The sequence below is a fragment of the Panthera onca genome, chromosome A1 (assembly GCF_046562875.1).
Source record: "Panthera onca isolate mPanOnc1 chromosome A1, mPanOnc1 haplotype 2, whole genome shotgun sequence".
Lineage (NCBI taxonomy): Eukaryota > Metazoa > Chordata > Mammalia > Carnivora > Felidae > Panthera > Panthera onca.
The window spans coordinates 170,346,445-170,361,201 of record NC_138339.1 but is presented as its reverse complement, the minus strand read 5'-3'; the positions used below and the strand labels follow the sequence as shown (position 1 = coordinate 170,361,201).

The 14,757-nt window shown below is 39.4% G+C and overlaps 1 protein-coding gene across 5 annotated transcripts in view; it reads left to right on the top strand.

The window, feature by feature from the left end:
• UBAC2 (UBA domain containing 2) overlaps positions 1-14,757 on the top strand; it is a 182,323-nt gene that overhangs the window by 133,882 nt on the left and 33,684 nt on the right. For all 5 annotated transcript variants that reach the window (XM_060636806.3, XM_060636807.3, XM_060636810.3 and 2 more), the window contains one exon: positions 12,687-12,929. In XM_060636806.3, coding sequence (XP_060492789.1) covers positions 12,687-12,929 — 243 coding nt within the window. The remainder of the gene's footprint in view (positions 1-12,686; positions 12,930-14,757) is intronic.

Sequence of the window (14,757 nt, the reverse complement as noted above, 5' to 3'; positions counted from 1 at the left end):
TTTACCAACGTCCCACCTCTTATAAAATTGAAAAGAAGATTAATGTATCTAGAAATGTCTAGATCTTTCTAGATCTTCACATTCACTTTCTTATGAAAACTTCTTTTTCTCCAAAACTTTTATTAAAGTGTTATTTATATACAATAAAATTCAGTTTTAAGTGTAAATTTTGGTGAATTTTGGTAATTGTATACAGCTGTGTAACAATCAAGATAATTATATATGGTCAGGTAACGAACACTACCATCAAGGTAGAAAACAGCCCCGTCACCTTGATGATTTTTTCATTTCTTTTGCTTTTGCTCTCTGTCCTCTTACCAACTGCCATGCCCAGGTAACCACTCATATTCTTTATGTCATTTTAGTTTTGCCTTTTCTAAAATTTCATATAATTGGAATTGTACAGTGTGAACTCTTTTGTATTTTACTTCTTTCAGGTAACATGATGTTTTTAAGATTGGTCTTATTACTCTCAGTCCTTGTTACTGTATTAACCTGTGGTATGGTTGTACCACAGTTTGTCCATTCACCAGTTGATAGACATTTGGATTGCTTCCAGGTTTGAGTTGTTAGGAATAATGCTGTGTTGGACATGTTTCCACTTCTCTTGAGTGAATATCTGGGAGGAGAATTGCTGAGTCATGTGATAAATGTATGTTAAACATTATAAAGTAGTACAATATGATTTACCGTGGCTGTCTGTTGTCCATTTCCACCATCAGTACGTGAGAGTTCCAGTTGCTCCACATCCTTGCTAGCATTTGGTTTTGTCAGCTCTTTTAACTTTATCCATTCTAGTTGGCATGTAGTGATACCTTGGGTTTTAATTTTCATTTCTCTAATGACTAATGGTTTGAACATCTTCTGCCTGCTGGCCATTTGTGTATCTTCCTTTGTGGGGTATCTGTTCAAATATTTTACACACTTTTTCACTGGGTTACATTTGTCTTATAATAGTTAAAAGGATTCTTTTTATATTCTGTACATAAGCCCTTTGTTGGATATATTTTGTAAAAATTTTATCCCAGTCTGTGGCTTGCCTCTTTGTTTCCTGAATTATGTCTTTCAGTGAGCAAAAGTTTTTAATCTTGATTTAATTCAGTGTTTCAATTTTAAAATAGTTTGAGCCTTTGGTGCCTTATTTAAGAAATCTGTGCTAATCCAATTCCACAAAGATTTTTATTCGATATTTTCTTCTAGAATTTATACTTTCTGCTGTTGCATTTAGGTTTGTGATCCCATTTGAGTGTAATTCTTGTGAAGTAAGAGCTGAGGTATATTTTCTTCCATACAGTTATCTAGTATCATTCCATCACCATTTGTTGAAGAGACTGTTTGCTCCTTTGCATTACCTTGGCACCTTTGTTGAAAATCAGTTAACCAGTGTGGGTCTCTTTCTTGAGTTTCTTTTCTGTCCCAGTGATTTATATGCATATCTTTACGCCAATACTGTCATATGTCATAGTACCATACTGTCTTGAGTAATTTTGCTTTATGTTAAGTTGAAATCACATAATGTCGGTCTTCCAGTGCTGTTCTTTTTCAAAACTTGTTTAGCTGTTTTTGGAATGTTTACTTTCCATATGCATTTTTAAATCAGCTTATAATTTCTTTAAAAAAAAAGAAATTAAGATTTCAAAAACAAATTAAGATTTTGTTTGAGATTTCACTGAAACTATAGATTAGTTGGGGAGAATTGCCATTGAGATTATTTGAAAATGTGCCCACAAATCCTTTCAGAATTCAAGAAATGGAGTTTAATTCCCCTCTCCTAGAGTGTGGCCTGTACTTAACAGTTCACTATGGCAGAAATGATGGTGTGTGACTCCAAAGAACAGGTCATAAAAGACACAGATGCTTCTGTCTTGCTCCCTCAGATTATTTGCTCTGGGGGAAGCCAGCTGCCATGTCCCAAGGACACTGAAGCAGCAATATGGACAGGTCCACATGGCAAAGAACTGTGGCCTCCTGCCAGCAATCAGCACTAACTTGCCAGTTGTGTTTTTGAGCTACCATGGAAGCTGATCCTTCATGTCCAGTCATCATATGAGCACAGGTAGTCTAACATCTTAACTACAGCCTTGTGAGAGATCTTGAACCACAGTCACCTAATGAATCTGCCCTCAGATTTCTGACCCATATATACTGTGTGTATAACGACTGCTTATTGTTTTTAAGCCACTAAGTTTTGGGCAATTTGTTATTCAGCAATAAATAACTAATATAAACATTTCAACAATATTGGGTCTTCCAATCCATGAATATGGTATATTTCTACATTTATTTAGCAAGCCTTTAAGTCCCCATTACAGTTTTTAAATTTTCAGTATATATAGGCCCTGCACTTCTTTTAGTAAATGTATTCCTAAGTATTTGTGGGTTTTGATACTATTTTAAATGGAGTTGTTTTTATAACTTCTTTTCTAATTATTTGTTGCTGGTATATAGAAATGCAATTGATTTCTATATATTGCTATTGTATCCTGCAGTTTTGCTAAATTTATTATTTCTGGTAGCTTTTCAATGGATTCCTTAGAGTTTTCTACATACATGATCATGTCATTAAGAAATACATTTTGTTTATATGTTTTACTTCTTCCTTTCCATTCTGTGCCTATTTTTTTTTTCTTACTGCATTAGCTAAGACCTCTGATACAGTGTTAAATAAAAGTGGTGAATGGATATCCTTGTCTTGTTCTTGCCTTAGAAAGCATTGTGTTTTTCACCATTGAGTCTATATCTGTAAACGCATAATTCGTCCTACATCTTCACATTCATTTTTAGTTTATTTAGGAAACAAGTTTCAATATAAGTCTCTTTTCTCTTTATTTTCTTAAATCAGTTTATGAAAGTGAATGTAATTTTAAAGGGGGATGATATCCTTGTTAAAAGGAGTATTGAAAGGGATTTATGTTAATATACCTGATTAAGCTTTTCCCATGTGCTGAAGACGCTCGTCTCCTGACATACTTTTTCCTTAGTAGCAGAACCTTCATCTCATTTGGGTCAATATTGCCTCCAACTAAATAAAATATCACATTTCCCAGTTTCCATTTCGTCTGGGTATCGCCATCACATTAAATCCTGGCATCCTGGCCAGTGAGCTGTAAACCCACATGTTGGTGGGACTTCTGGAAAGGCTCCTTAAAGTAGCGTTTGTCCTTCTGTCCTCCCTCATTTTCTTCCCTCTGCTGCCTGGAATGCAGTTAAGTTAGTTAGAGCTTTTATAACATGAAGGAGAATAAACTTCTGTATATAAGCATTGTTATTTGTGGTTTTCCAAAAGGAGAAGTTTAGAGCAGCCTCCTAAGACAGTTTATTTAGAAACAATCTGTGGGGCACCTGGGTGGCTCAGTCAGTTGAGCATCCAACTCTTGATTTTGGCTTGGGTCACGATCCCAGAGTTGTCGGATTGAGCCCTGCGTTGTGCTCCATGCTGAGGGTGGAGCCTGCTTGGGATTCTCTCTCTCCCTCTGTCCCTTTCCCCTCTTTCCTCAAAGCAAAGAACAGAAAAGAAAAGAAAAATTCTGTGATCAATCTAATTCCATCCCTTTTCCAGTTTAACTCCCCAAGAATCAGGATACCCAGTGCTTTAATCAGATACTTGAAAGTGATATTAGGGGCGCCTGGGTGGCTTGGTCGGTTAAGCGTCCGACTTCGACTTAGGTCATGATCTCACGGTCCGTGAGTTCGAGCCCCACGTCAGGCTCTGTGCTGACAGCTCAGAGCCTGGAGCCTGCTTCACATTCTGTGTCTCCCTCTCTCTCTGCCCCTCCCGTGTTCATGCTCTGTCTCTCTCTGTCTCAAAAATAAATAAACATTAAAAAAAATTTTTTTTTAAGTGATATTAAAAGAGAGGAAAGCTACAAGAAGTTCATCTGAATCATTTTTGCACTTGACAAAGAGCAAGATTGCAAGACTCTTTCAATAAATGCGAAAGTCCCATGATTCAGTCTGTTATGAAAAGAATAATCATTTCATAATTAATCACAAATGGCAGAAATAACTTTAGGCAATTCTAATTTGCATACATATTCTTTGGGTTAAAAAAAAAGTAATTCCAAAGTTTCCTCCTTTGTTTCTTTTAATGAAGAAAGGGAATAGGTAGATGTAAGTTCTGTTAAGAGAAAAGATTTTCTTTGTTTTGCTCCCTGCTGTATCCCAGCATTTAGAACCAGCCTGGCACATTGTAAATGTTAAGTATGTGTTGAGAGAATAAATGCTGGATGAAAAACCTCAGTCAGTCTGGTTTCTTTAGGACCTGAGTGCATATGAAGTCCGTATGACAGGGTCCCTGTGCCAAGGGACGTTTGTTCCCTTGGTTCGTCCCTGTCTTGTGAATGCAGCGCTTTCTCCCCAGAAGAGCAGCTCCTGGTGTTTATCCTATTGTCCCATTAGAGGATAGGTTTCTGAATGTTGGGACCATGGCTCACAGGACCCCAAGGTGCAGTTTGCTGTGTAGGTTTCTGTTCAGCCACAGCTGCCTGCAGAAAGAGATCATTAAACACCTGGGTGGGTGTCCTTGCCCAGTCATGGTTTCTCACCTTTGTCGGCTGTGGTTTCATGCTAATATTGAGCAGGACCAGAGGACACTTGAGGTTTACTGTCTATGATCAAGAGGGTTTCACCTACTGTATGCCCGGCAAATTAAATTCTTTATTTGCCCGATGAGCATTATTTCATGGTTCCCTTTCTAAAAGGACTACTAACCTGAAAAATCAGCATAAGTAATTGATGCCCATGTTTACTAATGGCCTAAAAGAAAAGCATTGCCTGAGTTTTACATTCTCAGTTAGATTTATGAGGTAATAGCTTCTGTTAGCTTATGGGGAGCTCCTAGCACTAATCCAGGGCTGTGGCCTGGCTCTTTGGTCTGTGCTTTCAACTGCACGTGGCCTAGAATGCTCTCCTGACCTCTGGGTTTCTTTTCCTGGGCCAGGATTCCTGATTCCTGTGGCTTGAATGCTCTGATTCTGGCTCTAGCTGGCCTTCCCAGGACCAAGCCACTTGTTCCATATCTGGTCATCCTGGACCTCAGTCCCGGCCTTCCCGAGACCAGTGCTACTGCTTTGTCCCTTGTCATTGGGCCTGTCAGCTTGATCTTGGGCTTCCCACTCTGAGGGCCTAACCGGAGCCCCTCTGTTAGTGTTTCCCCTGGCCTCTCGACATGCAAATTTGAGCATCTGGTCTATTTTTAAAGCCTCTTTGTCTTTTTTTCCCCCCACAAACTGTGTGTTTCGAGAAAACTCTCATTCAGAAGTCCCAGTATGTGATAGGTTTATGCGATTATGAAAATTAAAATTAAAAGTAATGTGTAAAGGGGCACCTGGGTGGCTCAGTTGGTGTCCAACTTCAGCTCAGGTCATGATCTCACAGTTCGTGGGTTCAAGCCCTACATCGGGCTCTGTGCTGTCAGCTCAGAGCCTGGAGCCTGCTTCAGATCCTCTGTCCCCCTCTCTCTCTGCCCCTCTCGTGCTTAAGTGCCCACACTCTCTCTCAAAATAAGTAAACATTAAAAAAAGTAATGTCTAAATGTGGTGTAATAATAATACACTCTGAAAGCTCATGGTAGTAATGAGGTATATAACTTAGAGAGAATTTAATGCAGGTGTTCTTAACTTCCCCATCTTGTCGTAGAAAAGGGTGGTGATTATCAAATATTAATAGGAAACTAAACTGCCTGAGCTCTTCATATTTTAATCCTTTATGAATAGCTAAAACATTTATGAATAGCATTTTATTTATTTGACAACTTGAGGTCATACTGGTGTACCAGAGGCATAGACAGGTGAATCTAAAATAACGTATTTATTTTTGTAGAGCCATTCTCTCAGCAAATACTTAAAGGATTCTTACTATGTGCCAGACACTGTTCTAGGTACAGTGGTCAAACGGATCAAAACCAACCACATTTCTTCCTCTTCCAGAGCACACATTCAAATAGGAAGCGAACCCTTCTGATGAAATTTAAGCAAATGAGCACAAAAGCCCTGTTTTATCCCTGCCAGAATTTACAGTAGTATACTTATTTATTAATGGGTTATAAATTATCCTAATTGTTCACAGGATGGTCTTACTAAAACTGAACACACAATTTTGGTGAGTGTTTCCATGATGGTGGGGGGCAGGCATAGACATGGGCAAGAGAGTGAAAATCTTTAGCTTTCGTCAGTTCCTTGAAAGAATCGATTACTCCCCTACTCTGCAAATTAAGAACCTCTGCTAAATTGTGATCTCTTTAAATAGAGGCAAAAGCTGTGGATTTTTATTAGTTTACCTAATTTCTGTAAAAAACATGATTACATAAAGCAAAAATGACACCATATTGATAGTATGAAGTATATAGGTGTACTATATAAGACAAAAAAGTGGCAATGGATAGGGGTGATGTTAAGTGGGACTAAACTCTTGCAAGTTTCCTATATTTTACTTGAAATAATTCAATATTAACTCTAAACACATTGTGGTAAGTTAAAGATGGATTCTGTAAGATCCCTATAGCAAACACAAGAAAAATATGCAGTGAGATATTGCTAAAAAAATAAATTAATTAATTAATTAAAATGAAGTACTAAAAACTATTGTTTTAACACAAAAGAAAAATAGGAAAGGAGAAACAACAAAAAACAGATGAGACAAATAGAAACCAAATAGCAAAATCCAACTATATATCAAAGTAAGTACATTAAGTATGAAGAGTTCAACACTCTAATCAAAAGGCAGAAATGGTCAGACTGGAATTAAAAGTCAGAAACTGCTATATACAACCTACAGAACACACTGTAAACACACACACACACAAAGGTTGAAAGTCAAATGATAAAGAAAGATATATCATGGAAACAGAAAGCTGAAATGCCACATTCATATCAGACAAAGTAGGTTGCTATAGGAGTATTACTAAAAACAAAAAGGGATACTTTGTTATGATAAGGGTCAATTATATGTGTGCCTAATAACAGTTTCCAAATACATACAAGACATTAAAAGGGAAATAAAGGGAGAAATAGACAAACTCACAATCATGGTTGAGGCTTTGAATCGAAAAAGCAAACATTTTAAATTTTTTATTTAATTCAAATCTCACAGTTCTAATTTGGTCAATTATTTTCCTATTTTGTTATGTTTATAACATCACATTGCTATCTTCAGCAAAATCAATGCAATACAGCCCCATTTTCTGTTTTCCTTCCTACCCAGATCTTTAGAAAAGGCATTTCTAATTCCTTGCCTCCAATCCATTATATGTTTTTGCCATAACACTTCCTATCTCTTTCCTTGTTAAAAAAAAATTATACACACACACACACACACGGATAGTGCTACCCCCACAACTCCCCTCTTCCCCATCCTGCTGTAGAAGAAGCCACTCTCCGTGGTTCTGTACTTACTATATGTGTCCATAAATTGCCTATACTATTATTTTAATTTTGAAATCATGGGGAAAGATGGCTACAGTGTATGATACATTTAAAAAATATATTAAGGGGAGTCTGGGTGGCTCAGTCGGTTAAGCATCCGACTTTGGCTCAGGTCATGATCTCACGGTTCATGGTTCAAGCCTCACGTCAAGCGGTGTGCTGACAGCTCAGAGCCCAGAGCCTGCTTCCGGTTCTGTGTCTCACTTTCTCTCTGCCCCTCCCCTGCTCACACGCTTTCTCTTTTTCTCAAAAGTAAATAAATATTAAAATTAATTAATTAATTTAAAGAATAAATTAAATAAAAAATATATGAACACACATACACCCAATTTATTTTAACTGCTGTTTAGTGATCCCTTGGATGAATAAGCCGGTCTTTTACCATTCATCTCCTGGAGACACTTTGTTTCATTTCTTAACTGTTAAATACAGCACTGCAGTAGAACATTCCCTGAGGCAAGCCTTCAGCTCAGCTCAGGTCTGGTCACAGCCACATTGCTCTCCAGAGAGCTTGAACCACCATTTTACTTGTCCTCAGGACTGTGAGGGTTGTCAGGTCTCCTCGTCCTCACCAAAACTTGATCCCAGATTTTTCCCATTTTTTTCCAAATTATTATAATAGTTAACATTGCATTTCCCTAAAAACAAGTGAGAATAAAATCTTTTCATGTGTTTGTTGCCCTTGTGAACTTCCTCTTCTGAAATTGCCTGTTCACCTGCTTTTTAAGTTTGGTTGATTGTCTTTTTCTGATAAATGTATAGAGACTCTTTATTTTGAATACTACCTTTGTTGATTGACTTCGAGGATTCTGAGTACTTTCCTTAGGCTCTTGTCCCTTCACTTCATTTATGGTGACTTTTTGGCACACTGTAGCTTTTGAATTGTAAACTAAAATGTTTTCTTTTATAGTTTGTGCTCTCTGATCCATATTTAAAAATCCTTCCCCATCCCAGTGTCAAAAAGATGTGCCTTCCATATTTTGTGCAGAGAGATTTAAAGTACGGTGAATTATCTGTTTCCTTAATGCATTGGGAGTTGATGCATGGTGTTGGAGAGAGGGGGGTCTGTTTTGTCTTTATCCCCGTGTTGAGTTCAGCTGGTCTTTCCCTCCACTTACCCTTTCCTGCTGTGTACCACATGCCCTTACCATAAGGGACTCCAGAGTCTCCTTCTGTGCTCTTGTTCCTTAGGTAGATTGGGTAGCTCTACATAAAGACCATATTATTTTAGTTATTCCACCTTTAGATCAGATCTTAAAATCTGGTAAGCCTTATTATGTCTCTTTAAAATTACTTTGGCCATTCTGGATCCTTTCTTTTTTATTTTAAAATATGTTTTTTTATATATATATAAATATGGCATATATATATATATATGGCATATATATATATATATATGGCATATATATATATATATATATGGCATATATATATATATATGGCATATATATATGGCATATATATATATGGCATATATATATATATATATGGCATATATATATATGGCATATATATATGGCATATATATATGGCATATATATATATATATATATATATGGCATATATATATATATATATGGCATATATATATATGGCATATATATATGGCATATATATATGGCATATATATATATATATATATATATGGCATACTAAATGTGCCTAAACCATAAATGTCATGAAACCAACAAATCAGTGTAAAGTGAACACACCTGAGACCCATGCATGCTAGAGTCCTAGCAGCCTCTGAAGCCTCTTGGTGCCCCTCCCTCCTGTGACTCCTCTCCTAGGACATATGGTCATCACCCTCATGCTCCCTTCCTGGTTTTCCCACTTTATTTATATATAGTTCAGATCAATCCATTTACAAAAGTGGAATCATATAATGTATACATTTTTTTGTCTGCATTGTTTCTCCCAACATTATGTTTTTAACACTTAACCTTTAAATATTCCAAATGCATTTTAGAGTTGTTATTTAAGTTCCAACAAAAAACCCTAGTAAGATTTTATTTTGGGGACACTTGGGTGGCTCAGTCAGTTAAGCGTCTGACTCTTGATTTCTGCTGAGGTCGTGATCTCACAGTTTGTGTGATCGAGCCCCACGTGGGGCATCATGTGCTAACAGCAAGGAGCCTGCTTGGGATGCTCTCTCTCCCTCTCTCTCTGCCCTTCCCTCCTCATGCTGCTCTTTCAGTGTCTCAAAATGAATAAATAAACTTTAAAAAAAAAGATTTTATTTCAAACTATATTGAATTTATATCTTAATTTGGTGAAAATTAGTATATTAACAATTTGGTAAATTCCTATTCATGGATATGATGCCTTTATTTATTACTAGGGGTTTTTTTTATGTGCCTTTTTATAGTTTTTTAGTTTTCTTTATAACAGTTTGCTGTTCTGCAGAGAGTTCATTGTTTCTCCTTTCTAGGCTGTCTATATTTTATCTCCAGTTATTTTTAAGGACTTCTTTCTTTGTTTCACTACAGTGAATCTAGAGATCAATTTCCTTTTGTTGTCCTTCTTGAACATTTCCAATCTGAGATTTGTATTCTTTATTAATTCTAGAAAACTCTTTTAACTATTATCTCTTGAAGTAGAGTCCCCCTCTCCCTGCACCCGCTCTGTTGTCTTCTTCTGGGCCCTCTGCGAGGACCTGTCTCCTCTGTGTGGAATCTCATGGGTAGAACCCCAGGCCTCCCCTCTGGGCTTGCTCTGCCCACTTTAGAGTCTCTTTGATTCGTGCCCCACAGAGCTCTTACCTTCTCCCTGTGGAGGAGAGTAGGCACGAGCCACACTGAGGCGGGGGGGGGGGGGGGGGGGGGTAGGGGTGGCATGCACCATGCTGGGTGGGGGCAGGAGGCCAGACCGCTTCTCCCACAGAGTGAAGTAGTGCCCCATTTCACCCCCGCCTGCCTCTGATCCCTGAGCCTGTCTGAGCTCTGAGCCACCTTGCCAGCATTTGGATTTACCTTTTTTCCCCATATGCCAAGGTATTTTATAATTCCTCAATGTGTTTTCCATTTGGTTTAGTGTAGTTCAGGATTACAGATGCTTTCTAGTTTCACTGAACGTGGAATTTGTTTGTTTTCATTTTCTATGTTGTTCTGTACCGTTGTTGAGAAAAGTGACATGGAAATTATTTGAAACCAGAGCTCCTCTACCTTCACTCTTCCCTCTACTCCAGTCTGTCTTTGGCTCCTACCACTGCACCACAGCTGTTCCTAGAAGGTTATCAGACACCTCCATTTTGCCAAGTCCAGCGGTCATTTTCCTCCCCGTCCTACTTGAACGTGGCGGAGCTGTGTGGTTCATCACCAGCTGTTCCCAGCCTAAAACACTGTTCTCTTTGCTTCAGTGATGCTGAGCCCTCCTGGTTTTCCTCCTGTCCCCTGAAAGCCCTTCTCAGATCACGTCACTCGCTTCTCCTACTCTGTCCATCCACAGAATGTTGCTGGGTTGAATCCTAAGTCCTCTTCACCCTTTTGTTCGTCCCGCACCCTTGCTGTTATCTCATCTAGTCCCATTGCTTTAACCGCTGTCAGTGCCTGTGACCTCTAAATCTTTAGCTGTGCTAAGTTTCCCCCCTAAGTTCCAGGTCTGTCTGTCTAACTGCCCGGTCGATATCACCACTAAGATTTCTAATAGACGTTCCCAGGCTCACTCCTGCATCACATTTGCTGTTTTCACTGCCTGAAGTGTTCTTCCTCCAGTTCTTCGAATCACTGGCATCCCATTATCCTGAAGATATTTGCTCAAATGTCACTTTCTCCAAAGCTTCCCTGACATCTGACCTAAAGATGGTCCCTTCTCCAAGCCACTTTATTTTGTCTCCTTCACAGAACGTATCTGGAATTGTTGTTTGCTCATTTACTGTGTGTTCTCCATGTTGGCCACTGTTACCTCCTTGAGAGTACGATCTTGTGTACCTTGTCTTCTGCTGTCCCCTGAGTGCCTAGAACAGTGCCTGGTGTATACTAGATGCTCAACAAGTCTTGCCTACTTGATTTAAATTTTATTAAGAAAATATTAAAGTGTACTTTTCTCCTATTAGCATATTATCAGTTATGTTCTAATTTGGTGTGAATAATCTCTTACCCTAAGAATCAAATTCACAGAATATTTTTTTCACTAAAATTTTTTTAATATGTACTTATTTTTGACAGAGAGAAACAGAGCACGAGCAGGGGAGGGACAGAGAGAGAGGGAGACAGAATTTGAAGCAGGTTCCAGGCTCTGAGCTGTCAGCACAGAGCCCAACGTGGGGTTGAACTCACAAACTATGATATCATGACCTGAGCCGTAGTTGGACACTTCACCGACTGAGTTGTCCAGGAGCCCCTAAAGATTTTTTTTTTTTTTTTTTTTTTTTTTTTTTTTTTTTTTACAAAGGAATTGCCATACTCACTTAACCTAGAAAACCAAGAGTCTTTAGACATCTGTTACCATATGAATTACCTTAAAGATACGAGTTTTGTAGGCTTGGCTGTAAATAGAATTATTAATTACTAACTATTGGCGAGGATTTTAAAACTAGAAAAATCAGTACTTGAAAAATGTACTAGAACACTATGTAAATTTTAAATTGTCTTTATTTTCTGATAATTTTTTTAATTTTATTTTAAAGAACACGCAGAAGCTGGGGAGACGGATAGAGAGAAAGGAAGGGAGAGAGAGAGAGAGAGGAAAGAGAGAATCTTAAGCAGGCTCCATGCTCAGCACTGAGCTTCATGCGGGCACCCGATCCCATGACCCTAGGATCATGACCTGAGCCAAAATGAAGAGTTAGACGCTCAACCAACTGAACCACCAGCCGCCCCTATTTTCTGATCAATGTATTACATGGCTGGATTACACCCTTAAAGTTGTTTTCTGCCAGTGTCTCTCTTTGATGGCCATCTGCCAATAAGAGTAACCACAGTGCTAGTATAGTGTGAAAGTGTTTTGATAACCAGGTCTTATATAGCTTCTTTTTTTAAAAGAAAATACTGCTTTTTAAATATTTTACCAGTACTTTGAGTGTTACGTGGTTAGAATTTTGCTGTCTCTTCTAGCTTTAAAAAAACAAATTTGTTTACTGAATAAATTTTTGTTGATTTGTACTGCTTATCATTCAGCAACTTGGTAGGATTTTGGTTATCACCTGACACTGCTAAAATGATGAAAAATACGATCTGAAATACCTTGTGGTTATTGATTTCTGTGTTAAATATGTTCTTTAACATTGTTACAGTGAAACAACCCAGCTGGACTTTCCTCTTTCAGATATCAGGCATCTGCTACAACAGCAAAATGTTTCAAGTTCACCGGGTTCTCTACGTTCCCAGCTGGATGGCAAAGTTCTTTTCCCGGACACTTGAGCCCATCTTCTCATCTTCAGAACCCACGGCCGAAGCCAGAGTCGGAATGGGGGCCACAGTGGACATCCAGAGACAGCAGACGATGGAGTTGCTGGACCGGCAGCTGATGCTGTCTCAGTTTGCCCAAGTGAGAAGACAGAGGCAGCAGGTGAGCGACAAGATAGGGATCCGCAGAAGCTCTCAGAGGCCTGGGTATGCTTGCCTCTATGGCTGTGTGTGCAGGAGAGAGGATATTTCAGTCCTGCAGGTCAAAGTGTGGATAATTTGACGTTTTCCCAGGTGGGATGTAGGTCTCTGATAGTGGCTATTCTCGGGGTTTTTTAAAGGTAAAAAAATAAATGGCAGCTGAAAGACTGGTCAAACTGGACATTCTTGTTCCACTTCTATTAGATAAACGTTATTTCTTAGAGAAACACCAACCTAGTTAACAAGACGTGATATTTATCTGTTCTTATGATCTTGTAAAAGCCACAATGTCTTCCTGTTAAAGTGCTTATTATCATGTGCTCTGGGGTGAAGAGCACATTTAAAACTTCTTGATTTTCCTTGGTTGAAACGGAGAGAAGACGGAGGTAAGAAAATTTCAGGGGAACAACCAGTGAATCAAATAAATGCTGTTTTTGTAGGCTTGGTATCAATCATCAGGGAATATTGAGCATTTATCTACAAACACTGCTGTATTCAAACACTCTCTTAGCACACTTGTTTGTCTTCCAAGGGTTACTATCTATCAGCCAAAACCTCATACCTGATCTTTCTTCGCCATTCTGTGAGCCAGCGCAGTGAGTGGGCTCTTCATTTCTTGTCTCCATCTTTACCATCTGGGGTATGAGAGAGGATACTGTTCTCTCCTGCCATCTCTCTAGCTCCTGCCTTCCCTGGGTGTGAGAATTAGGTCTGCAGGCCTCACACTAGTCTGGAGAAGTGAGATCGAGTGTGGCATCTGGTGTCCCATTGGAGATGTCAGTCCCAAAGTCTGTATCTGGGGTAGAAGAAGGGGCCCCTTATTAACAGGCTGAGTCCACTGGTGAAAGAGGGAAGCACAGGTTGTTCCCCAGAGATGTATTTGAACTTGAGATGACTCTGAAGCATACAACAAAGATACCTGTGATGTATCTGTGTGCTAAATGCGGAGAACAGACCTCCCTCTTAGAGAGGTCAGAGCTGGAGGTATAGATCTGGAGTCAGCTCTGTAGGGTCGAGAGATGAAAGCAAGGTGCTAGATGAGTTCTTTAATTGAATTACGTCCACGATGAACATAGGCTATAGACGAAGCTTTGTATGTAGCAAGAGGAGGAGCTGGATCCTTCAAGGAAACAGAAGGAAGAATGAAAAGTATGGGAACTAAGAATAATCAGTGTCCCAAAAATGAAGTCATTGTGAGTATAAATATGTTCCAGGCAGAACGGGCAGAGCTGTGAGGGAGAGAAAGACATAGGGTACCATTCTGAGGGTACGATTCTGAGGTTTCTGGCTTAGGTGATGGGATATAATAGATTGATGACAGCACCATTTCACCAACATCTGAAGAGCAGATTTGGGGGAAATAGATTGACTGAGGTGCCTTCAGTATGCCTGGACTCCCTGTCAGGTAGCTGTGGACCTTGTACTCATGAGCAAGCCGGGGAAGTTACATTGCTCAGCTGGGCATCCCCAGGCACATTTTTGTGCATGAAGTTTCTCAGACAACATTGTCAGGATCGGCATCTTTTGGGGAAGGGGTGGCGAAGGACACAGAGTGGCTGAACAGCAGTTATGAAGAGGGTCTGAGCCAGCCTTACAGAGAGCTGTGGAACAGAGAGAACCCCAGATCCGGCCCAGGAGCTGAACCATGGAACCTCCACCGGTCAGTCACTGGGTACAGATTGCAGGTCTCGGGCCAACTGGCTGTCAGATGTACACCATCCACAGAGGGGGCATCCCTGGAGAGGTGTCAGCTGCCGGCACCCCCACAGCAGCAGGAAGGTGGAGCCTTC